Genomic DNA, 26,792 nt, shown 5'->3' with positions numbered 1-26,792 from the left:
TCTCTAGGCCTGACTCTTTTTTTCACTGAGTCACATAGCTGTTTCCCCAGCACCTTCTTTGATGTGGGAATGCCATACTAGATGGTCTTGTGCCAGTGTTTCCATGTCTCCCAATTGATACCAAATATTTTATTAGGATCATCTGAAGGGCCTGGGAATGTTTACAATGGGAAAAATAAGTGTCGGGGGGCATTGCATTTGAAGGCATTGCATAGAGGAAGGTTTAGATTTAATCTGTTTGGCTCCAGAGACTAGAACCAAGAGCAAGGAGTGGAAGGTATGAAAAGCAAATTTAGACAATGCAGATAAAACTTAACAATCTTTGCTGTTTTCAGTCATGTCTAACTCTTTGTGACCCCATTTTGAATTTTCTTAGCAAAGATACTAGAGTGGCTTGCCTTTTCCTTCTCCAGTGCATTTTATAGATGAGGAAATGGAGTCAAATAGGATTAAGTGACTTGCCCAGGGTCACACAGCTAGTAAATGTTTGAAGTCAGATTTGAACCCAGGAAGATGAGTCTTCCTGATTCCAGGCCACCTAGATACTCTGTCCTCTGTACTATATTGATACCTCTTCTTAACAAGTAGACCAAGCCAAAAGTGGAATAGGCTACTTTGAGAAATGAAAAATCTTCTCTTCTTAGATGTTTTCCATAAAAGCTAGAAGCTTCTATAATGTATGCAGAGTGCATAATGTAGTAGAAATTCCTTTCTTAAAATGCTGTGGATATTCCTTTTGTGAATGGACTAGATTATTGGCTTTCAAGATCCTCTCCACTTTTCAAATTTTGTGATTCTGTGAGGATGGGGAACACACAAAAGTAAAGGCTTTACTCCAAATGACATAGTAAGTTAGTGGTAAAGACCCCACAGGCCATGGCCAATTATTTAATGAATAGAGAATATGTGTGAGTGATTTTAACCCTGTAAGACCTACAAACCACTGTAATGTGTGTTAGGTTTTAAAACCCTTTAAGAAAATTGTAATAGATGGTCTTTCCCCCATCAATCTCCTCCTTCTTTCTAGGGAAAAAGTTAAAAAAAAAAACAAACAACCCCAAACTCCTCTTAAAAAAAAAACAACACAACACTTTTTTTTTTTATTCTCTAGAATTACAGTTACTGCAATGTGCAACATGGACTTCAGTCACTTTCCCTTGGATTCACAGACATGTTCCTTGGAGTTAGAGAGCTGTAAGTGGTTTCCTTGTCTTAAAGTACAGGCCTTCCTTCACTTTAGACTTTCCTGACTTTTGTAACCTTCTAGCTACCAGTTGTAGAGAGATCGGCCAGCAAGAAGCATTGTATTAGTTCAAGCCTGGTATGTGTTTTATCTGCTGCATAATTCTGGTTTAAAAATTCCCTTTCTCCCCCGTCCTCTCTTTAAGATGCATACACAGATGAAGATCTAATGTTGTACTGGAAAAATGGAGATGAATCCCTGAAAACGGATGAAAAGATTTCTCTGTCCCAGTTTCTGATTCATAAATTTCACACAACATCCAGGCTGGCTTTCTACAGCAGTACAGGTATGGCTTCTTTGCCCTTACCCAGCTGGACACAAGGGAGAGAACCCACATAGAGATGATTCCTCAGTTTACCTCTGCTGAGCAACATGGCGGACACATTTCTGCTGATTTGGATGGCCAAGAGGGCCTAAACCTCTTATTGCTAGCTCTTCTTTTATTGCAGTTTTCAGTGACTGTCCTCAGACCTTCTGGGCCCAAGAGCAATGCAAAGAAACTTCATTAGGTGGGATGAGTGCTAGACCTGGAATGAGAGGACCTTGATAGGAAGTCCTTGGGCTCAGTTTCCTCATTTGTAAAATGAGGGGGATTGGAATAGATCATCTCTGAAGTCCCTTGCTACTCTCGGCAGGCCCTTATCACCTCATGCCTTAATTCAATAATCAATTGAATAATCTAATAATCATTGCTATTGCAATAGCCTGATGGTGAGTCTGCCTGTCTCTGGTCTCTCCCCATTCCAATCCATTCTCCATTTAGCTCCCAAAGTGACTTTCTTAAAATACAGGTCTGGTGATGGTTATATCCACCAGCTTCCTCCTAACCAAAAGACTTCAATGGTACCCTCTTGCCTCCAGGAGAAAATACAAAGTGCTATTTGGCATTCAAAGTCCTTTATAACCTAATCATCTACCTTTCCAGTCTTCTCATATCTTACTCCCCAACATGTACTTTTCAATTCAGTGACACTGGCCCCTTGACTGCTTCATGAACAGGACATTCTACCTCTTGGCTCTGGGCATTTTCTCTGGCTGTCCCCAATGCCTGGCACATTGCCCTTCCCTGGCTTCCTTTAAGTCCCAATTAAAATCCCACTTTTTATAGGAAGTCATCCCTAACCCTTTTTAATTCCAGCGCTTTCCTTGTTTTAATTATTTCCTATTGATCCTGGAGTTTGTGTTGTATTTATTTCTTTGAATGCTGTCTCTCCCATTAGATTGTAAGCTTTTTGAGGGCAAGGACTGTCTTTTGCCTTCAGCTCTTGGCACAGTGCCTGGCACATAGTAGGCACTTAATAAATATTTATTGAATTAAATAAAATCTCAGTGAATCGAGACCTCTAATGTGGATCTCTAAATGTGGCTCCCCTTCTTTAAGTCGTCAGTTTTCTTCATTAGCTCAATAGTGTCAAATGCAGATTTGGAGGGAATATATAATCAGAGGGAAACAGTATAAGATGGCAGCAAAGACTCTTGATTTGCCATCAGAGGACGTTGGTTTATGTCTTAGCTTTGCATTTGCCACTTGTGTGAGCTTGGGCAAACCATTTAATAACTGCTAATAGCTTACATTTATATTTCTATAGGGCTTACTTTATGTGTTAGGCACCGTGCTAAGAGCTTTACAATTATTCTCTCATTTTGTCCTCACAACAACCCTGGCAAATAGATTCTATTGTTATCCACATTTTATAGATGAGGAAACTGAGGCAAGGAGAAGTTAAAATACTTGCCCGAGGCCAAAAAAGTAATACATGTCTGAATTCAGAATTGAACTCAGGTCTTTCTGATTCTGGTATGTGATATGCTTCCTTGGTCTATTCTTGGCAGATCCAAGTCATAACAGTATTCTTTTGAGATCCCTATACATTATAGAATTGACTTATTTTAGTCCTCTTTATTTCACTAACCTTTCATTGAGGGTTTTCAGTGATCTCAAATGCAGCATGTTTAGTTTGTTTCTCTCTTCAAACTAGTTATCTATACCACCCATTCAAGCCTGGCATCACGGTGGTAGCCCAGAAATTGTTATCTTGATGTCCTCTTTTGGAACATTTTGTGCTCATTTTTAAGGTCCCTGGATTTGATCCCAGTGTTTCTAAGATGACTATCACCCTTAGCACCTTATCGCCAAGGCAAGAGTATCAGGAGAGTTCATAAAGGGAACATTCACTCTCTCCCCAAAAAGGACTCCATGCAAATCCATAAGATCCTGAAATCTCAGAGCTACAAGGGACAGAGTCCATTTATTTCAATATTACCCACTTTAAATAAGTGGCAAGAAAGGGGGAAATTAGAGTGAACTGATCTTATAAAGTAAAGGATGCAGGATAAATACTCCATGGAATACACCTTGAGTTCACTCACTTGCTTGCATATACATGCATGTAATTAAAAAAAAGGAATAAACAACAACAAATAAAAGGGGAAAAGAGAGAGAAAATAAGACTATAACTTCATAGTAAGTCGTTGTTTAATTGTTTCAGTCATGTCTTTGTGTCTTCAGTCTTCAATCAGGCTCTTCATGACTCCTTTTGGGGATTTTCTTGGCAAAGATATTGGAATGCCATTTCCTCTCCAGCTCATTTGACAAATGAGGAAACCGAGGCAATCGGGGTTAAGTGACTTATTCATGGTCACATAACTAATAAGTGTCTGAGGCTGCATTTAAACTCAGGTATTCCTGACTCCAGGTCTGGTGCTTTATTTATTGTACCATCTAGCTGTCCAAATATTAACCTACTCCCATTAAAATCACCTCCTATGTTTCAACAAACATTGAAACATTCAATTAGAAATATAACTAGGGCAGAATGGTTTGGGTTTTGTCTCAGGCACTGACATCCAGGGGGGAAAGCTTACTTCCTTTACCTGTAGCTTCCTCTCTTTTGAATATCCTACTAGCCAATAATATTGGGTGGGAAGAAGACTAGTCTCAGGTGAAGGTTAGGCATTGAGGTCATTGACTGGTGGAATCTGGAGGAAGTAGGGGTTGGAGAATGTGTTGTGTATGTCGTATCTCCAGCTGAATTTGTTTTGGTTCCTGGAATTCCTAGTTAGAGTTTTCTCAGTTGAAGAGAATTGCAGGAAAGCTTTGACACAGGTTGTCTACACAGCACAACTACTATTTGTCAACAGGAATCATGCATTCTGACCATCAAGACTTCTTCCTGCCTCCTAATTTGGGATTAGGCTATTCCTCCTGCCTATAAAACTCTGCTTCTCTTCTCTATCTATTCAGCTCAAGTCCTCTTCTTCCATGAAGCCTTCCTCATCTACACTATAAGATACACATATCCCTTCTCTTAAAGCACTTATTGTTCACATGACCTATGCTTTTGCTTAATTAATGAACTAGGACTAGACTTGTGATTTCATTATAAATATAATAAATGTTACTGGTATTTCATATTAAGTATAATAAGGCAGCTAGGTGACACAATAATGCAGACTCATTTAAAGAAGTTGTTGAAATGTGATAGGGATATTATATAGCTTCAGCCTTCTTTATACTTGCTGCTACCTTTGCTCAGGATCAAAATTTTCACTCAATGGTTTAGTAACTAATACCTGTCACTTGCTATTTTGTCTTTCTGAGTCTGTCTTTCCAACATCTAATTGGTGAATTATTCTTTTTCTCTTTCTTTCCCTCTCACTTCCATTCCAATGAGGTAGATACTTTCATGAAAGGTTGTTATATGAATGAGGGGTTTTATTTAGGATCATAGATTTCGAGCTCAGAAAAGACTTTAAAGGCTGCCTAGTCCAATCCCCTAATTTTATAGATGTTAAAGCCCAAAGGATTTGAACTCAGTTCCTTTGTCCCCAAGACTAAATTTTCTTTCAATCTCTAAAGAAGCAAAATAAAAGATCAACAAATGAAAGATTCAGACAAAAAATTTCAGCTAAATATAAGGAAACATGGGAAGTTATGGATTCCCTATTATTGGAGAATTAATCAAAAAGGGGCTGTATGACTGCTCAGTGGAAATGTAGAAGAGAGGATTCTTGTTCACATATGGATGGTATCTGAGGCCTCTTCTGTCTGAAAGTCACTGATGTTTGATGACATTTGGTGACTTCTTTTTTCAGAGGGAGGACGTTCTCAGTGTCAGACGATAAGTTGTTGACAAAATTAGAATAAGGTCAAAATTGTTATTTTTATAATCTTTTCCCTCCTATAGTTAACATAGAGATGAAGAAATTGGCCTCAAATCATTTAGTCAAAGAACCAAGTATTAGAGCTCAGTCTCCTTGACATTATCTATTTTTCACTAGACTGTACAAAGTCCCAATTTCTTATGATTGTGAACATAGAGTATTGCTTACTTAAGCCATTTTGGCATCTCCCCCAATTTAGCATATTATTTTGGGTTATTATGAAGAGAGTTTGATGATATGGATTGAATTAATAGATTTATGAAAGCTCAAGATGAATTCATATTTAGAAATGTTTTCATTTCTTTGAAATACCCATATGACTATTTTTGAACTTGTAATTTAATTAATTTGAATCTATATTGAACTGAAATCATTACTATATCTGTTTGTCTATAATGCCTGATGGATATCTATATTTTTGTCTATGTTAAAGTCCAGAATTGAAAACCTATTGGATATACAATTCCAGTTCTCCTTACAACTACAACTATAGATATAACTATCCAATAGGATTTCAGATCTCTCTCTCTCTTTCTCTATCTATCTATCTATCTATCTATCTATCTATCTATCTATCTATCTATCTATCTATCTATCTCTTTGCCTTCTGTCTTAGAATCAGTACTAGATATTGGTTCCAAGGCAGAAGAGTGGTAAGGGCTAGGCAATTGAGGTTAAGTGAATTGCCCAGGGTCACCCAGCTAAGAAGTATTGAGGTCATTCTTGATCCAGCAACCTCTGTCTCGGACCCTGGCTCTCTATTCACTGAGCCACCTTGCTGCCCCAATTTCAGGTATATATATATATTTTTTAAATCTGCTGAAAGTGAAAGACTTGGTAATGAGAAAGTATGTAAGGAAAGGTAATTAGGGGCTTTTTTTCCACCTCAAATTATACTTTTTCACATTATTTCTTCTGATTACAGGGTGGTACAACCGACTGTACATTAACTTCACCTTGCGTCGCCACATCTTCTTCTTCTTGCTCCAAACCTATTTTCCTGCTACCCTGATGGTTATGCTGTCCTGGGTGTCCTTCTGGATTGATCACAGAGCTGTGCCTGCCAGAGTTTCACTGGGTAAAATTCATCTTTTGATGAATTCCGGGTGATGTTGTCAATTATCCATTAAATAAAAAAACATGTAAACTCCTGCCCAAACGAATTTTTACAGTTTTTGCCCAAGTGGTACAAATTGTGAGTTATGGCTTTGCTGAGCCATGATGGAAAAGAAAACCTGAAGGAAACAAGTGGTTAATGAGAGAAAAAAGTTTTAAAGTGTAATACCCAACATTCCTTCAATGATTTACACATCCTTTAATAGACTATCAGGCACCAGGTGATTGAAACCTATGAGACCAAATAAGGGAGAATATTCAAATGAAATTTAAAGTAACATTTACTAAAATGGGCTGTCATTTGAGGTCTGTACAGGCTTGTTGTTCAGTCATTTTCCAGTTGCATCTGACTCTTCATGTCTCCATTTGAGGTTTTCTTGGCAAAGATAATGGAGTGACCATTTCCTTCTCCAGTTTGTTTTACAGATGAAGAAAGTGAGGCAAACTGAGTTAGGTGACTTGCCCAGGGTCATACAGGTAATAAGTGTCTGAGGCCAGATTTAAACTCTGAAAAATGACTCTTTCTTTCTCCAGGTCTGAGACTTTATCCACTCTACCACGTAGCCAAAGAAGTTGAGCTGTAGCTATTCTTATGCCATTGTTGTACTTTTTAAGCATGAACAAGTCTTGGAAAACAGGCAGCATGATGCCATAGAAAACTGAATGGATTTGGAAGAATAGGAAAGACCTAGATTGTAGTCCTGACTTTGCCACTTGATACCTGTATGGCCTTAGGGGAAACTGGGCTACTTCTTTGAGCCTCCATTTCCTTTCTGTAAAATAAAGGTACAAACTACCTGTTTATCTTGGGTAAGGTACACTTCCTCTCTGGGTTTCAGTTTCCCCTGCTGTAAATGATGAAGTTGGACTAGCTGACTTCTCAAGTCTAAATCTACATTCTAGAACAGGATCTTCCTGGAACTTTTCTAACCTTGTCCATAAATGTGAGGTAAAGAACTCATCATCTTGGGGAGGTAAAGCACATTCTCTTGTTGTCTCACTCTTGTGATTAGAAGGTATGTAATCCTGAGGATTCTGACGTAGGAGGCAGTGAGGAAAGAAGTATGGTAAAATCTCCCAAAAACTCATAGAGAGCAAGAATTTGTACAACAGGACCACGTTTTATGTGATCAGGATGTTCTAAGACCCTTTTGTAGGTTGAAAATTACACATAATAGCAGATCCCATTATTTAGTTAGTATTTTTTCATATGAACATACCTAGACACTTTGGGGCTTTTCTGAGGCTCATCAGAGCTACTGACATCATTACTCTCATATTTTTGGGGCCATTTTAATAACTAAATAGCTTTAATAAAACAAGAGAAACACTGCTTTGATGGGGACACAACTTATTACAAGTGAGAACTCTGGATGAAGATGGATGCTGGAATTATTATTTGGAGCAAAACCATGTAGTGACTCACACTAATGCTTCTCAGAGGGAGAATGAGCTGTATTGGGTGAACTGCTAAGAGAATTTACACTTCTTGAGGAAATGGTGTGGATTTAGCATGTAATTAAAAATGTTTATTTTAGTAATTGTCTTTATTTTTTAAATGAAATTTATAAAAACCCTTACTTTCTATCTTAGAATTGATATGGGTATTGGTTCCAAGGCAAAAGAGTGGTAATGGCTAGATAATGATGGTTGAATGCCTTGCCTGAGCATCACACAGCTAGGAAGTGTCTGAGGCCATATTTGAACCCAAGATCTCCCATCTCTGAGCTTGACTCTCAAGCCACTGAGCCACTTTGATGCCCCACTTTGGCTTTTTTGATTGCCATTTGAGTATACCTTAATTCAAGTGTGTTGGGTTCACATAAAAATATTGTACTTGTGAGTGATGGATCATATTAGTTGTTTTGTCATGAGACCCAAATTTAAGCCAAATCCAATTTTAAGAATCTTATTTTTATTGATATTTTTTGTTCTTCACTTTTATTTCCCTTCCATTTCATTTCTTCCTCCCTCCCCTTTCCAAAGAGCCATTCTTTGTAAGAAAAGGATTTAAGAAAGACAAAAAGCAGTGAAGCCAATCAATTCAACAGTTATATATGATGGTATAAACCACTATTCCACACTTATCATTCCCCACCTCTTCAAAGAGGATATGGAGAGTAAGGCAGTTTTTTTTTTTTTTTAAACATGTGAACTCAGTGCCTGAACTAACCTCATCTGGGGGCCTGTCTAGGTAGTACAACAGTCCTCACCATGTCTACAATCATCACCGGCGTTAATGCCTCCATGCCCCGAGTCTCCTACATCAAGGCTGTGGACATCTACCTGTGGATTAGCTTTGTGTTCGTCTTCCTGTCCGTGCTGGAATATGCAGCAGTGAACTACTTGACCACTGTCCAGGAGAGGAAGGAGAGGAAGCTTCGAGATAAGGTGAGAAAGAGACTTCTCCTTTTTATTTTGCCTAACAGACCGACAAGCAACAAAGATTTCTACAGTGCTAACTTTGTAAAAGGTGCAGTGCTCAGGGTCTGGGGCACAAACACAATAACAAAAAAAGATGTTTTTACCCTCAAGGAGTTTACTTTCTAATGGTGGAAGAAAACACATGAAAAGAAGCTGAGATGGGTTGGGGCATGGACAGATAGGTAGATGATTCACTGTATAGAGCACTAGACTTGGAATCAGGAGGACTCATTTTAATGACTTCAAACCAGCCTTGAACATGTACTAGCTGTGTGACCCTGGATAAGTCATTTAATCCTGTTTGCCTCAGTTAATTTATCTGTAAAATGAGCTGGAGAAGGAAATGTAAACCACTCATGGATCTTTGCCAAGAAAACCTCAAATGAGGGTCCCAAAGAGTCAGATGCAACTGAACAATGACAAAAATGGTTTGGGGCAGAGTGGAGAAAGTAACTGTCTGAGGGTTTGGTGGAAAATCCAGAGAGTCAAAAGCACAGCTGAGGGAGAAATAAAGCATGATCACCTTGGACCTATTCTCAAAATGGAAGCCATGAAGAAGCTCACAAACAAGAGAAGAGGGCAGGATGTTCTAGGTTGGGCAGGTCCAAGGTGCTGAGAGAAGTTCCAGGATGAGAAGGCAAAATCTGGAGAGTCAGAAGCATAACTGGGAGGAGAATGGGGAAAAGGGAGATGTAGATGTAAAGAAAGTCCAATTGAAAGGATACCTGGCAAAAAAGTTCCTAACTCAAAGGGGCCACTAGGGGAAGTGCTTCTTTGTTTTATGAGTCAATCTAATTCTGCTAATATTCCCAAATGCGAGGGAAAAGGGAAGAATCTTAGAAAGTGAAAAGCTCCTTGGGTTAGAGTGGTCTGGTATCTTTCCAACAGTTTATTGCCTCATTGTTGAATAGAGAAAAAATAGAGTTCATCTGAAGGACTGTAGAAGAGCCATGCTCACATGGGCCTATGGCAGAGGGAAGGAAAAACCATTTTGCCTTGAAAGCATTTGCAAGATTCTTGTTTTATGAAAATAAGAAAAATTTCGATCAGTAATATCCATTGACTCATAGGATATTAGGGTGGGAAATAACCTTAGAGATTACCTAGTCTGATCCTCTCATTTGTTGACAAGGAAATTGAAACCCAAAGAGATAATAAACTAGAGGATGGAGAGCTAAAAGGGGCCTTAGAGCTCATCTAGGTCAATCCCTCATTTTACAGATGAAGAAACTGAGGTTCAGAGAAATCAAGTGACTTGCCCAAAGTATGCACTCTCACTCTCTCTTGATATATATGTATATATATATATAAAATGCATATAATTATATATATGTATACACACACACACATTGTGTGTGTGTGTTAGAAGAGCCAGTATTCAAATCTGTGTTCTCTAATTTCAGATCCAGTGCTAGGACTCAGCTCTTGGACAGGGTTCTTTCACTGCCTGTATCAAGAAGTTCAAATAAGGGATTATGGTTGTTTAGTCATTATTCAGTTGTGTCCAAGTCTTCATGATCCTTTTTGGAGTTTTCTTGGCAAAGATCCTAGAGGGATTTGCTACTTCCTACTCCAGCTTGTTTCACATATGAGGAAACTGAGGCAAAGAGGGTGGAGTGACTTGTTCAGAGTCACACAGCTAGTGTCTGAGGACAAATTTGAACTCAGGAAGATGAGTTTTCCTGACTATAGGTCTGGCACTCTAATCACTGTGCTACTTAGCTGCCTAAACTAGCAATACAATGTCTACTTGCTACCAGCTAGCTGGCCATATTTTAAACCCTAGTTTAAAAAAAAACAACTGGTAATCATTGCATAATGGATATATTTCTAGAGAAGAAACACACATTTATGCCAATCTTTATTATGTAAGTTGTCACTGCAAATGAGGAAATATGAGCTTTTTATATAGCTAGATGAATTCTGAAAACAATGTTACTTCAAGACAGAAGTTGCTGAGTTCAAATCCAGTTTTATATACTTAGCTGTGTGACCCTAGACAAGTCACTTAACCCCCATTGCCTAGCCCTTATAGCTCTTTTGCTTTGGAACCAATACTCAGTATTGATTCTAAAACAGAAGGCAAGGTTTAAAAAAAAATTGAAGTGAGGCAGCCCATTTTTTCATAATGCTCTATTTACATAGTCTCTTGAATATTTTATGCTTTTTCTAACTGTGCTAGATAATTTGAGAGAAGAAAAAGAGACAAGTCTTATCTATGGTATTCTTACTTCAACATCTGAATATATTTTTGACTTCCTGTCTTTTACTCTGTGATCATTTTCAAGTATTCCTGTAGCAAATGCTAATTTTTAAGTGTATAATCCATCGCATTTTCCAGCATTCTAGAAGCAATTGATTCTACTGCTTACACTGATGCTAAAACATGTCACTGTAAGAAAAAGCATCTGAGATTATAAGGGGAAGAAATTAGCCTGGTAGATAGAGGCATTATCTATTGGGGAAGCTGGGTGGCTCAGTGGATAGAGATCCAGGTCTGGAGATGGGAGGTCCTGGGTTCCAATTTGACAACAAAACACTTCCCAGCTGGGTGACCCTGAGAAAGTCACTTAACCCCAATTGCTTAGCCTTTATACCTCTTCTACCTTGGAACAGATACTTAGTATTGATTCCAAGACAGAAGGAAAGAGTTTTATAAAAAAGAGGTTTTATCCCTTCATAGCCATGCATGCAGATGATAGACTGGAATGGACCCCAAAGGGTGAGCCATAAGATATAGAATGAGAAATCAGAAGGACCTCTGAGGTCATCTAGTCCGGGTCTCCTATTTTAAAAAAGATGCTTTATTTTCACTTGTTTTTACATCATATTCATTTCTAGATAGAAACATCTCCCAGCACTTCACAGCAGCCAGATGATGCCTTCCTTACAACAAAGAAGGGTAGGCAAGCAAAACCAGGCAACGCACTGATTGCATCTGACAGCAGAGATAGCATCCCCCATCCACAGTACCCTACCTGACTACTGACAGGGGGAAAGTGCTTCCTTATCTCTTCTTTGGGGCCAAATCATTTATTTGAATTACTCTGTGTTTGCCAGTCCTCTTATTTTATAGATGAGGAAACTTAGACTTAAGGAATACCTTTAAACACAATATATTCATTTTCTAGGTGATTTCTTGAAAATGTTTAGGGAAAGACATGGTCACTTTATCAGAACCTATGGGGCACCCCTCAGCCTAGCTATGTCCAATTCAAGGTACACATCCACTCAGGACCATTACTCATAAGCCCCTACTAATGTCTTTATTTTGATTAGTCAGTCAGAGGAAATTACTCATTCAAATCAAAGGTATTTTTTGAAATAGTAAAGTAAGAAAAATAGCAATAAAACATTTCCCTATAAATCTGGGGCACACTGCCCACAAATACATCTACTATCAGTGGAAATGGACAGGTATAGGGAACCCACATGGAGGGGACCCACAGGTAGGAAATATAAGGGCACACATACATAAAGAACACAAGTGGTTAGGGCAAGCACATGGAGGGACACATACCCAGAGGGAACATATTGTGGCCATGGGTTGTACTCAGAAGGAACGCTGGTGCCTATGGCACTGCAGGACTGTTGAGGTCTTCTGGTCATGTCATTGAACTGCTTCCACTGGGTCTGCTTGCTTTGAGAATCCTACCTGAATTCAATCTCTGACAGACAAGTGATCTTGCTTGAAGTTTCTCCTGGTTGCTGTTCAGAGTTGGTTGCTGTTGGTCTTTGCCAGGTAGAGATCCCAAGAGCTTGAAGATATGGCACCAGTTATAGACCTCAACTAGGCAACTATATTTTCTGCTTGGGAGGAAGAGTGACCTCTACCTGCCTCTTTTTTAAATCACAGAGGCTTTTCCTGATACAGTTCTTGTAGAAAGAACAAAAACTCCATACACATAGTTATTGGACAAGGGGAAAAAATCTAGCAAATATTTTTGCCCCATAAAGAAGCATCTGCCTATTTCTCAGGACCTTGACTAGAATGGAAATTTCCTTTCCAGAAAAGTCTTTGACTCTGGTGCCAAGCAGAATACAGAACAGTCCTAGATAACCATCTCCTGCAGGTTTCAATCTACTTTTATTTATTTTTAAATTAAATTAATTTAATTTTTTTTAATTTTTAAATATTTTTCCAGGGTTACATGATTCATTTTCTCTCACTTCCCTCTTCCTTCCCCCCTCCCAGAGCTGACAAGCAATTCCACTGAGTTATACATATATTATCACTTAGAACTTATTTCCATATTATTAATTTTTGTAATTGAGTAATCTTTTAAAAACCCAAACCCCACATCCTATGCCCATATAACAAGTGAAAATCATATGTTTTTCTTCTGCATTTCTACTCCCACAGTTCTTCCTCTTGATGTGAATAGCACTCTTTCTCATAAGTCTTTCAGGATTGTCCTGGATCATTGCATTGCTGCTAGTAGTAGAGTCAATCACATTCTGTTCCATAATCTTTCACTTTCTGTGTATAATATTCTCTTGGTTCTGCTCATTTCACTCTGCATCAGTTTCAATCTATTCTTTCTGTATTAGTATCAGTCCTATGGCAGAAGGGCAAGGGCTAGGCAAATGGGGCTAAGGGACTTCACATTTGAACTCAGATCCTTTCCATTCTAGGCACTGTGCTACCTAGCTGCCCCAGTTTGAATCTATTTTAAGCTGTATTTCTTGGTTATGGGGGATTGCTTCTCTGTTAGATGTCTTTCCCTAACTTAGTCTTAAGAAAAATCTATGTAACACATTTCTTAATTTCCACATGCTAAACCATTCTCAGCCAGCATTCATTTATTAGTAGTCTTTCAGCAAACTTCCAAGGAGTCCAGGATATTCCAGTTCCTCACTTCTAAAGGCCTTTTGCTCTCCCATGCAGAAGAAAAGCAGGGGGAAAGGTACTGGAATAAAGCTAAGCCCAGGGGCAAAGCTATTGTCTCTCTCAAATCTGTAGGTATGTATACCAGCAAAGCATTTCTCTGTTTTGAGCCCTTCTTCTTCCAGATAGAAGGGGGTTAGTTAAAGGGAAATGATTGGTATAATAAAATTAGTGTAATCTAAAAGATAACAATAAAGCTTATGTACAATGCCTAGAGCATGGCCAGTCAGTTAATCCTGTTTACCTCAGTTGCTCATCTGTAACATGATCTGGAGATGGAAATGGCAAACCACTCCAGTATCTTTGCCAACAAAATCCCAAATGGGTCACAAAGAATCAGACATGCCTGAAGCAACTGAACAACAAGGTATTCATTATGGAATAAATCTATCATGTCCTTAAAGAGAAGCAACGGGAACAACATTTCTGTGGCAAAAATAAACAGAAAGCTCAAATCACAAAGCTATTTTTATTCCCACCAGGGCACCTGAAAAATTATGGCTGTCACATGGTATTTAATAAGAGGCGGCTTCAAATTAAATAAAAATGAACAGCTTGCTATAATCATTTCACATAAAAAACACTGGGTACATCTACAAAGTCACCATACAAACAGAATTAAATTACATTTTTAATTATTCAAAATGATTACTTCATCTTTCTGTTAACAAAGAAAGGACAAAAGGCAATTCAGACTCTTGAAGCCATTGTTCCCTTGTTTTTCAGTCATGTCTAACTCTTCATGATACCATTGGAGTTTTCTTGGCAAAAATATTGGAATGGTTTGCCATTTCCTTTTCCAGCTCATTTTACAGATGAGGAAACTGAGGCATGACTTGCCCACAGTCACAGAGCTAGTAAGTGTCTGAGGCCAGATCTGAACTCAGAAAGAAAGATGAGTCTTGCTGACTCTAAGCTCAGCACCACTTGGCTGCCCTATGTTAGTAAGCACACATAATCTGAACAAGATTGATGAGAGCAAAAGAAAAATTCTGCCAGATAAGAAACAGAGGCATGATGACTTGTTCCTTTTCAGACTGTTCTTTATGTTCTACTGCATCTATTTCTTCTATTCAAAGAACCTCAAATTGGAGTTTTCAGTTCTGTCTATAGGACAGATCTATGATTTACATTTCCAGTTGCTAAATCTTGTCAATTCTATCTCCTACAATGTATCTTGCTTCCATCCACCTTTCTCCTTTCTCACAGTCTTCCCCTTCTGCCACCCAACTTGAGGACCTCATCCTCTCTTGTCTATTTTATTGCAGTGGATTCCTTATTGGTCTCTGTGTCTCTGCTCTCCCTGTCTCTAGTCTCTTCCTTTTTTCCATCTGTCTTTAGGGCAAGTGGAGGCAGGAAATCAAGCTGGGTGACCTTGATCAGTCACTTTATCCTCTGTCTGCTTTGATTCCTTGACTGTAAAATGGGGATAATAATAGTCCCTACGAGGATCAAATGAGATAATCTTTGTAAAGCTCTTAGCTCCAAGGCTAGCACATGGAAGGTGCTTAATAAATGTACATGCAGTTATCCCTTATAGAAGTAAGTTTCCTATTTTTCTAAACTCTTACTTTCTGTCTTAGAATTGATACTGAATATTGGTTCCAAGGGAGCAGAGTAGTAAGGGCTAGGCAATTGGGGTTAAGTTGACTTGCCCAAGGTCACACAGCTAGGAAGTGTTTGAAATCAGATTTGAACCCAGGATCTTTCATTGAAACGTCTGGCTCTCTATCCCCTGAGCCACCTAGCTGTCCCAGAAATAAGCTTCTTGATAACTGGGATGATTCCGCTTTAGTCTTTGTATCCCTAGCATTTAGCCTAGTGCTTTATATATACAAGGTGCTTAATAGATACTTCTTGATTGAATGAATATTATCTCAGACAAAACCATGTAGTATCTCTATGACAGTGGTGCTGTCTAAATATGACTCTTTTAGGATAAACTATTAGTGATAAGCTTTTCTGATACTGGTCTGTGATTTCCTAACAAGTAAATTTCTGATTATGATTTGTTCATTTATAGCTTTAAGATCTATAGAAAAAGCTCCTCTGAATGAGCTACATTAAATTTCAAGTTATTGTATCATTGGAATTTGAGAATAGGATACATTTTGGTTTCTTTTTTTGCTCTTCACCGTATCTATAAATATATAAATCATAGCCACCCATGCTAGTGTTTGCTTCTCCTCCTACTTTAGCTTTTATTGTTGTTGTTCAGTTGTGTCCAATTCTTCATGACCCCATTTGACAGATACTGAATGGTTTGCCATTTCCTTCTCCAGTTTACTTGACAGATGGGGAAACTGAGGCAAACAGGGTTAAGTGACTTGCTCAGAGTTATACAGTCAGTAAGTGTCTGGGACCACTTTTGAAATCAGGAAGATGAATCTTCCTTGTACTCCCTCTATTCTGCCACCTAGCAGTCAAGATTTGAGTTTTAATTCTAAGTTCTGAGGTTTATTAGCTGAGAGGCTATGGGGCAAGTTACTCTGGGCCTTAGTTTCCTCTGCAAAATATGGGAATTTGTTTGGGTCAGCAATCCTCAAAGTATCATCCATGTACTCCTGGGAGTTCCCAAGACCCTTTTAAGAGTCTAATGAAGTCCAAACTAATTTTATCATAACACTAGGATGTTATTAGTCTATTAAGATACTCCTTCCTTTTCCAACTACAATTTTTATGAGGCTAGATTTTCTTTTTGAAGTAAAATTAACAAAAACAATCTATCACAACAGACTGCATACAGAAATAGATATGAGAATCCAGCTGTCTTCTATCAAGCCATACATTAAAGAAAAAATATGTAAAAGATACTACTCATCTCGCTAAACCTTATTTATTTTGGAAAATATTGTTATTTTCATGAGCATATGTTATTTATATTCATGTAATTATTTTATTATTATTTTAAAATAGATTAGTAAATACATATTTTAAAATTTTATCAGTTTTAATTTTAAGTTTGGCAAGTATCAATAGATATAAAACCCACATTAACAAAAAGTCTTTAGTAATTTTTAAGAGTGTAAAGGAATTCTGAGACTAGAAAGATTGAAAACTGTTAGATTAGGTGATTGCTAAAGGCTCTGCCAGTTTTGTATTCTATAATCCTGTAATTCTAGGGGATCTAGTTTCTAATCTGCCTATGCCATTCATTTGCTCTGGTGAGTAAGTCATTTTCCTTCTCTGAGCCTTAGCTTTCTCCTCTTTAAAACGAAGGGAAGTATCAGATTAGTTAACATGACAGAAAAGGAAAATGTTAGAGGGAATTTGGAAGAATTGGGACACAAATATTCTGTTGGTGGAACTGTGAACTGATACAACCATTCTGGAAAGCAATATGGAACCTGGCTCCAAGGACCATAAAACTATGCATGCTCTTTGACCCAGCAAGACCACTACTGGGTGTCTATACCAAGGAGATAAAAAATAAAGGAAAAGGACCTGCTTGTACCAAAATATTTTTAATAGTTCTTTTTTGTAGTGGCAAAGAGTTGGAAACTGAGGCATTGTCCATCACTTGGGGAATGAATGAACAAGTTGTGGAATATAGTTGTAATGGAATAGTATTATGCCATAAGAAATGATGAACAGGATGAGCTCAGAAAAACTTGGAAAGATTTATATGAACTGATGCAGAACAAGAACAATGTAGACAGTCATAGAATACTATATGATAATCAACTCTGAAGGACTAAATCACTATCAGCAAAGCAAGTCTCCAAGATAACCTCAAGGTACTCATGGTAAAAATATTTTCTACATCCAAAGAAGGATATGTTGGAGTCTGCGGCAAATCAAAGTGTGCCATCTACTTTATTTCCTTATTGAGACTTTTATAATGTGTGATATGTATCTTCTATCAGGACATGAACAATGTGGAAATATGCATTGCATGAAAGTATTGTTATAATCTATATCAGACTACCACCTCAGGGAATGGGTGGGGAAGGGAGGGAGGGAGAAAATCTCAATCCTAAATGTTAGAAAACAGTTATCAAAAATTGTTTCTACATGTAACTGAATTTAAAATAAAAATGAAAAGATGGACCAAGGTGACTTCTAAGGTCTATTCCAGCTCTAACCAGAAATCCCTAAATACATTCAATGATTTATGAAGTTCAGTTTTGCATATTTCATAAAACTATAGGCATTCCCACTATAGTCATGACCCTCCTAGTTCTAATAGAAGTGTGACACTTTGACCATATGTATGATCATGGATTTTTGCTAGGAAAAAAAAACAACACACAGAAGAGGGCAACTGGGTGGCTTAGTGGATTAATAGCCAGACTTAGAGACAGAAGGTCCTGGGGTCAATTCTAACCTCAGATACTTCCTACCTGTGTGACCTTGGGCAAATCATTTAACCCCTATTGCCTAGACCTTAACACTCTTCTGCCTTGGAACCAATACACATTATTGATTCCAAGATGAAAGGTAAGGGCTTTCAGAGGGAGAGAGAAGAAAGAAAGAAAGAAAGAAAGGAAGGAAGAAAGGAAAAGAAAGAAATAAAGAATGAATGAATGAAAGAAAGAAAGAAGAAAGGAAGAGGGAGAAGAATAAAAAAGATTTTATGAGTTGGCCAGGCATAAACTAGATCTAGAAATAAGCTAATATAGAAAAATGTGAATTTTTTTAGCAGTTTCTGATTTCTAACTCAAAACTTGAGGGGAAAAAAACCCTTTTTTTCATTTTCAGGTTTAGAGATTTAGAAGTTGAAAATACAATAGAATTTTGGAGATTTTTTCTTCCTTTTTCTAAAAAAAAAGATTTAAAATGTAAAACTCAAAAGGTGTTATTTTCCCCAAAATGTAAGGCAATTTCAGGCCAATTCTGATTTTATGTGAAATTTTAATCACTTTTTGCCAAATAAATTTTCACAACATCCACTAAAAAATTTAAAACTCTTCAGAAATAGGAGCAAGTTGAATAATTTCATCATTTCTGTTCCCCAGATGGAGAAACCGGGGCACTGAAGGATTAAGGATTAAGGCCTGCAGGCACAGCATGAATCAGAGATGGAGAGAGTCAAGAGTAAATCCTGATCTCCAGGACAGTGTTGGATATAACTCACTGTATTAGCAGCCAAAAATGTCCCCCACTAGACTGTAAGCTTCAAGCAAGCAGGAAATACACTTTGTACATCACAGAGTTGGAAAGACAGCCCAGTTTAATTCAATTCAATTCAATAAATATTTATTAGGTATTTATCAGCTAGGCAATACTAAGTGGCACAGTAGATAATGTAGCTAGACTCAATGCTACGAAGCTCTGAGTTCAAATCCTGCCTCAGACCTTGGGCAAGTCACTTAATGTCTTTGAGATTTCAATTTCCAAAAGGATGAAATGGAATCTATTTTAACATCTACCTCTCAAGATTGGTGTGAAGATCAAATGAGTTAGCATCTGTAAATCCCTTTACAAACTTTTTATGAACTTTTTTTTTTACAAAATTTTGCAAGCTTTAAAGCACTATATAATGTTGTTATTAACTATTACTATATAAGGGCCTTTTGCTAGACTGGTGAGTGATACATAAAAAAGTGAAACCATCTTTGCCCTGAAGAAATTGACATTCTACAATATAATGTCTAGATAGCATATGTTGAATTTGAGTCTTTTTCAAGTTCCTACCCAAGAGTATCTCTATCCCCTTACTTTCCCCACAAGGTTGACCTTTTATTCTTTTTAGACAAAGGTCTAACTGGTAAGGAGGAGATAATTTTAGTAATTACAATTGTAAAAGGGACTGGATTTGTTCTATTTGACTCCAGAGAGCAGAACTAGAGTTGATGCTGGGGAAACTTCCTCAAATTGATTCAAGAGCAGAATGGGTGCCCAAAGAAGTCAGGCCCATCATTTTATGGGTACTGTAAGGGCAAATGGCAAAAGAGCCCTGATTTCACCTAAGAGGGGAATCATTTCAATGTTACTTCAAGCAAACATTGAATATTGTAGAGGAGATTTCTGTTTAGCTATGGATTTGACCTCTTAGCTCTAAGGATCTATGATTCTGTGAACTTAATGAATGAATATTAGTGGGGGCTCCAGATTAAGAGAAAGAAAGTATCATCCTCATTGGATGTTTTTTATTTAGTCCTTTTAATGCCTAATACCTTCCATTTTCCTTTTGTGTTGGTTTTCCTTAGGTCCCATGCCTGTGTGGGATGCTTCATTCAAGAACCATCATGTTGGATGGCAATTATAGTGAATCAGAGGCCAACAGTCTAGCAGGCTACACAAGAAGTCATATAGTGACTGATGAAGAAAAACAGGAGAAAATTGTGGTCCATTTGGCCCTGAGTGATGAATCTAATACATCCAGAAAGAAGGGACTAAAGGGCCACATGGGGCTGCGCATCATTCAGAATACTCATGTCATCGACAAATACTCCAGATTGATATTTCCAGCCTCCTACATATTTTTTAACTTAATATACTGGTCCGTCTTTTGCTAGGTGTGACGAGATGGTACTTATGTGAAATGTGAGAAGTGTTTACACACCTAGAACACTCACAACAGGATACGATGAAAAGAACATGGAATTTGGAGTCAGAGGTCGTCTCTTCCATTTCCCAGTGTAACTGTGGATAAATCATTTAACATTTTTGTATCTCAGATTCTTTCTTGTTAAATGAGGAGATTGGACTAGATTATATGTAAGGGTCTGCATCTATGATTCTGTAACGTGATGAAAATTTCCCTCCCTAACTAGATGGTGCAGGGAATAGAGTACTAGGTTTAGAATCTAGACTTGAACCTGAGTTCAGGTCCTTCCTCAGATATTAGCTGTATGACCCTAGACAAATCACTTAACCTCTGTTTGCCTCAGTTTCCTCAACTGTGAAATGAGGAGTATAGCCCCTATGTGAGGATGAAATAATATAATATTTGTAAAACATTTAGCAAAGTGCCTGGCACAGAGTAGGTACTTAATAAATGCTTGTTCTCTTACTCATCTCCCTCCATACTCCTTTTTATTTATTTTTTTACTCTTACGTTATGTCTTAGAATTGATCAATTCTAAGGCAGAAGAGCAGTAAGGGATAGGCAATTGTCACACAGCTACAAAGTGTATGAGGTCACATTTGAACTCAGACTCTCCTGACTCCAACCCTGGCACCTTATCTACTGTACTACTTAGTTGTTCCACCCCTTTTTCAGAGCAGGAAGCCCTAGTTCCTTCTTCTCATGGACAACTTTGTACAAGGTAATGCTGAGACTTCGTCACAACCTTGCCACAAACCTTTAGTCAGGGAACTTTATCTAAGCCTTGGACATTTGGCAAGAAGCTCTCCTGATCTGTGAAGAAGATGCTGGTTTGAGAGCTTTGGAGGATCTTCTTTTGATACTCATGCTGACAGACTCTCTTTGAGACTGACTCCAGACTTGTGGAGAGAAAGACAGACTTTGGAAGCTGCAGGAGAAGCCTCAACATCTCCTGAAGTCTAGCTTGCCTCCGCAGAGACACTGGAAAGAGAAATTTCCCCTGAGGTGTGAGTGGGATCTCTCTTTCTTTTGTCTGGGAGCAGAAGATCTCAGTTCAAACCCAAAGAGAGGCATTTTGATCTCACCCAAGAGGAAACTCTCCCATGTCTCTAGGGAAGTTAACTAGAAATTAAGGACACATTGAGGAGTCTGCTGTCTCTCTCCATGGGTCTGGAGTTAGTCCAGGGGAAAGTCTGAAACCACACATGTCCTCTCTTGAGGAGGAAAGAATTTTAAGTCTTTCTTCTCCAGTTCTCACACCAACTCTGCCTCACATGGGCAATCAGTGCTGTGTTAGCAATCTTCCCACCAATTAGCATGCAAAATACCCATGATTTGGCTCTAGCCAAACACAGCTCATGTTGTACGTGATTTCTTTCCCTGGTGGATTCCAAGTCACATCTTCCCTTCTGCTAAAGTCCAGCGCTCTCTGGACTTCAGACCTCTCTTCCATACCTGTCCTGGGAGTTAGCTTAAAGAGGCTCTCTTTGACATAGAATATCTTTAAAAAAACACCCAGCTAATATTCTATAAGACCTATATAGCAAGCAGCTGAATCAAAAATTTTATTGATTCATCTGGAGAGATAAGGAGAGAAAAATAAAGTGAAGGACAATCTCATGGGTGTTCTCTGGGTAGAGAAATGGAGATTAGAATTCAAAATAATCTTGAAAAGTTTAGGGAAATGTGGTGGAAAGAACCTAGTAAATTTTGAGCTCTAAGCCAAAATGAACCAAAGGATCTTGTGGTAGGAAGGAACATTGTTCCCCTCCCTTTTTTTTTAAACCCTTACCTTCCACCTTAGAATATTGATTCTAAGGCAGAAGAGCAGTAAGGGTTAGGCAATGGGAGTTAAGTGACTTTCTCAACGTCACACAGCTAGGAAGTGTCTGAGGCCAGATTTGATCCCAGGACCTCCCATCTCCAGGTTTGGCTCTCTATCCACTGAGCCACTCAGCTGCCCCCAACCTCATTGTTCCCTCTTGAGAGCACACACCAGAGGCTGCTTGCCTCTTGTAAGCCTTGCTTAGATTTCTCAAAGAATCACCACAGAGTCAGAACTCTAGGATGATTCATGCTTTTGCCTCATGGCCTTGCCTCTCCATGCCAGCCAGCATAAGGGAAAGGCTGAGATAGATTTTATGATCTCAGTTTTGCAGTTGAGGAACTTGAGGCAGGTAGAGGTTAAGTGACTTGCCCACATTCACCCAGCTAGTGAGTGTCTGAGGGAAGAGACAGAGACTTGATTATATTTAAGTGACAATTCTTTGGTCTCTGGCAAGAGGGTAGGATCAGCTTCCTTTTGCTTTCTTCTCAGATCTATGCCCCTTCCTTCCTTCCTTCTTTAGTGTTATATGATTATGACAGACAGACAATTCCCCACCCTACCTCTTGATGGTGTTTGGTTGTTCCAAATGAATCTCTGGATGGTAAAATTTCAAGGAGGAGCTGGGGACCTGACCGAAAGGAGAAGAACCTTCTTATATCACACCACTCAAGCAACTGTCCATGGGCAAGACCTGAAAAGGACATTGGGATTATGAGACACAAACAACCTTTTCCTTTTCCAGATCTACCTCCCAATCCCTTTTTTTAATTGTGAGTTGGGAGTCATCTGTTGCGCCATCTCTCTATTTTCCTAATAGCTTCTTTATAGCTTATAGAAAGTCTGAGGCCCGGGGTCTGTGAAGTCACACAGGAGATGGGAAAGTGCTGTTATTATCCAACAAATTCACTATGCACTTGTCTAAGGACCTCTAAGGCCTGAGGATCCCCAAATTATTAGGAAAAATTTCTTTATTTCATAACAAATCTTTTCCCTTTTATTGGTTCTAGGGAACAGAGAAAACAAAACTGGCCACTTGGTGAGTGAATTCTTTGGCCGTGGCAACTCATGAAATAAAAATACAAAATGACCCTGAGTTATGTGTGCCTACCTTCTACTTACTTCTGTGGAGTGGTGGAAAAGGAATCAAGAAGAGGGAATTAGAATAACAGCCTTTTAAGACTATCTATAAATTTTAACTTAATAATTGGCACTCTTGATGTTAATGATCAACTAGCAGACTTACTATTAAAGGAACTGGGTCCTATCAGTGTTGACCTTCTTGCTACAAATAATAATGAGAAAAGAAATAAATGGTTACTGATGTATGATTCATGCCCAAATCAACTATCCACAAACAAAGGCCATTAACTCCAAGAAAAGATAAAAATCAACATCAAATTGGAAGAAAACATAAAAATAAAAATATATGGATGCAATTAAAATGGCTCAATGCTGACCTATTTAAAATTACTATTGATTCTAAAAAACAGTAGATGGACATGATAGATAGCAGACATGGTCACTGATGAGCACTGGTTCCTAGGGAAGTAACTGATAAAAACAATGACTACAATGAGGAGAATAAAATAACTTTAAAGTCACCTCAAAGACCAAACATTTCCTTTTCAAGTGAAGAGATATGGCAGCTAAGAGCGAGTTATAATATAAGCTCATTTGAAAAATATTTTCTTTCTGTTCTAGTAATAATTCTAAAATAAAAGGGCAAATGCTAGGCAAAGTGGGTCAAGTGACTTGTCTGGAGTCCCACAACTAAGAAGTGTCTGAGACCAGATTTGAGTTCAGGTCCTCTAGGCTCCAGGCCTGGTGCGCTATCCACTTGGCCCCCTAGGTGCCCTTCCTGGAAAAGGTTATGAGGCATGTCTCTTCAAAAAATTGAGAAATTGTGAAGGAAAAAAACTAGCTTATAGGAAAATGCTTATCATGAGAAGCAATTAGTCCAAGTCATTTCAAAAGCATTTGAAGTGAAATGAAATTAAAAAAAATATTTATTTAGTCTTTACAATATACTGAACAATGTGCTAAGATCAGGGAATACAAATGCAAAAAAAGAGGGACAGTCTGTATTCCCAGAGACTGAATAATCTAAAAGAGGGCAACAACATATAGGGGAGTGGTGGCCCGGAAAGGACTTTTTGTCTAGGGTGGGGGGTTCCTCATGGGCATTGTGATTTGATCAATTGATATGCCCATTCTAGAAGCAATGGTAGTATTGATTTGATTGTGGAGCAAGATATGGAAAGCAGGGAAAAGGAGGGGAATCATGTTTATAGTGTCAGGCAGCTGGTAAAAAGGCTTAGGAGGATGACTGGATAGAGTGTGACAATGAAGCATGGTCTAAGGCCAGCTTGATAGAAAGGTCTAAGTAAATTGGCTCTCATCAAAGGCATGTTTGATGAAAATATGAGAAGGGAACAGATAGGCTTCTGTAAATGATATCACTTTATAGTCATACAATTGGCTGAAAACACAAGATTCCAATGTTCTTATTTATAGCTCTGAAAAAGCATTTGGCTTTACTGGATTTAAGAGTCTTCCACCATGGTATAAAAGAATCCTTGGTAGACACGATATTGGAACTATCATTCTTTGTCCAAAGATCCTCTTTTAAAAATCAACCAGTACATAAAATGGAGACCTGTCCCTGCTAAAGGGAGAGAGAGACCTGATGTCCAAGGCAGACTTCCAAATATGAGAGATTCTCTACAGATGGTGAAGTCCTCCATAGAATGCATTTACTTGGAATTGATTGTGCCGATTAAAGCAAGGCCTAGAACACTTCAGAGCCTCTTAAATGAGATAAAGAATTTCACTTAGCTATCCATGTTGGGGGAAAACATTATAAAGAATGCTTCTTGTCCTTACTGACTTATTGGTCCATCAGTTACAGGTGTCACAGGCACTTTGGATGGAGAATTGAATAGGTGGAGAAAAGTGGACTGAAATGATTTGGGGACTTGAAAAGTATACCATGTTTTTAATGACTCTCAAATCGAGGCCCTTGTGGAAAGTCTCCATCCTCAGGAAGTTAAAATTTTACATTAAATAAAAGGATCATTAGACTAATCTATACAGGCTGAATTACAGAGGAATCTCCCTTGAAGATTCCCTTTGATGTGTATCATTGACTGTGTTCTTGAGGATACCAGAAGAGCATAATCTTTTATAGGTCCTAGTGAGATAGGAATTTTATGGAGTTGCAGTTTGCATGGATTTTCCATGGATGGAAAAGATATATATATATATATATATATATATATATATATATATATATATATATATATATATATATATATATACCAATGAAATCATCATCATTGACTTAGAGCTGGAAGATCATAGGATAATAGCTTTAGGAAAGAGCCTAGAAAGAGCCTTCTCCCTTTTTCCAACTCTCTCATTTTACCAGTGAGGAAATTTACACCCAGAGAAGTTAAGTGACTTGTCCAGGGTAATAGTGGCAGAGCCAGAACTAGATGCTAGGCCTTTTGACCCCAAATCCTGTGCTCTTTTCACTAAGGTAGGTTGCTTTCTCCAAATCACTGATCCTCAATATATCAAAGTGGTTCAGTTAACCAACCCCTTCTATGTAGGAGGGCTTTGTATATAACACTTCATCTCTCATGTGTTTCAGGATGAAGTGGGACTTTTTCTCCTCACTTTGATGATCAGAAATGACATTAGGAAGGGAAAAAAAAGGAGTCACCAGTTCTTGAATTGGGCTCTCTGCTCTTTGATATTGACTTGTGCCTTGGGACTGAGATGAGAAATCTACTTAAATCATTTAGGATATTTTCCTTGATTTGAAATGTCATTTAGGCATTTAGAGCATCTAAGATATTTAGATCTGTACAAAGAGCAGGGATAACTAACATTCTCCTCAGAACAATATCACTTTTATAGAATATATGCTCTGAACCCACAGGCCTTCAGATGTTTGCATTTTTCCTCCTTTTCTTTTTCATTTTCATTGAAAAAGAAATAATACCTTGGCTTGGGGCATTTCCTGGAGATTAGTTGCTAGATGGTAAACAGCTGACTCTCTTTAGTCCTTACTAATCCCAAAGAAATACTACATGTGTTAGTCATCTCTGCTTAAAACTGCAGGTAAATTGAAGGCTTCATGTCCTAAATTTATCCAAGGGATAGTGCTCTGAATAGTTCTGATTAAGGGCTAAATCCCAGAGCCAGGTGGGCCCTCAGTGACTGTCTGTGTTTTTCCTGACAGAGCTGAATAGAGAGCTTCTGTAGGCTCTTGACCTGGAATATATAAACACATCCCATTAGCAGATTGGGATAAAACACTGAATGCTGGTATTATGGGAAAAGCTCTGACCTGCTCTGCAGACCTTCAGATGTCCTGTTAGGGCCTAAAGTCCTTTATCATGAAACGGCATTTATGACAACCAGTGAGAGCACCAGGTTTGGGATTATTTCAAAAGATAATTTTAGGAAGAGAGTGAGAGAGGAAGGGATAAAGGAGGATGGAGGAAAAGAAAAAAGAAGTGAGGGAGAGAGGAAGGAAGAGGAGAGGCAGGGAAACAGAATTAGGGAGGGCAGAGAGGGAGGAAGGAAAGAAAGAAGACTGAAGAGAAAGAAAGATGATAGAAAGGAAGGA

At 38.3% G+C, this 26,792-nt stretch overlaps 1 protein-coding gene across 1 annotated transcript in view; it reads left to right on the top strand.

Moving 5' to 3' along the window:
* Positions 1-20,715, top strand: part of GABRR2 (gamma-aminobutyric acid type A receptor subunit rho2) — a 55,785-nt gene extending 35,070 nt beyond the window's left edge. Inside the window, exons 5-9 of the mRNA XM_001376522.3 lie at positions 1,112-1,194; positions 1,389-1,529; positions 6,333-6,485; positions 8,718-8,914; positions 19,988-20,715. Coding sequence (XP_001376559.2) covers positions 1,112-1,194; positions 1,389-1,529; positions 6,333-6,485; positions 8,718-8,914; positions 19,988-20,296 — 883 coding nt within the window. The 3' untranslated portion in view covers positions 20,297-20,715. The remainder of the gene's footprint in view (positions 1-1,111; positions 1,195-1,388; positions 1,530-6,332; positions 6,486-8,717; positions 8,915-19,987) is intronic.
* Positions 20,716-26,792: the final 6,077 nt, after the last annotated feature.

Source organism: Monodelphis domestica, chromosome 2 (assembly GCF_027887165.1).
Source record: "Monodelphis domestica isolate mMonDom1 chromosome 2, mMonDom1.pri, whole genome shotgun sequence".
NCBI classification, from domain to species: domain Eukaryota; kingdom Metazoa; phylum Chordata; class Mammalia; order Didelphimorphia; family Didelphidae; genus Monodelphis; species Monodelphis domestica.
The sequence above is the reverse complement of the archived record's forward strand: the minus strand, read 5'-3'. Positions and strand labels throughout refer to the sequence as shown.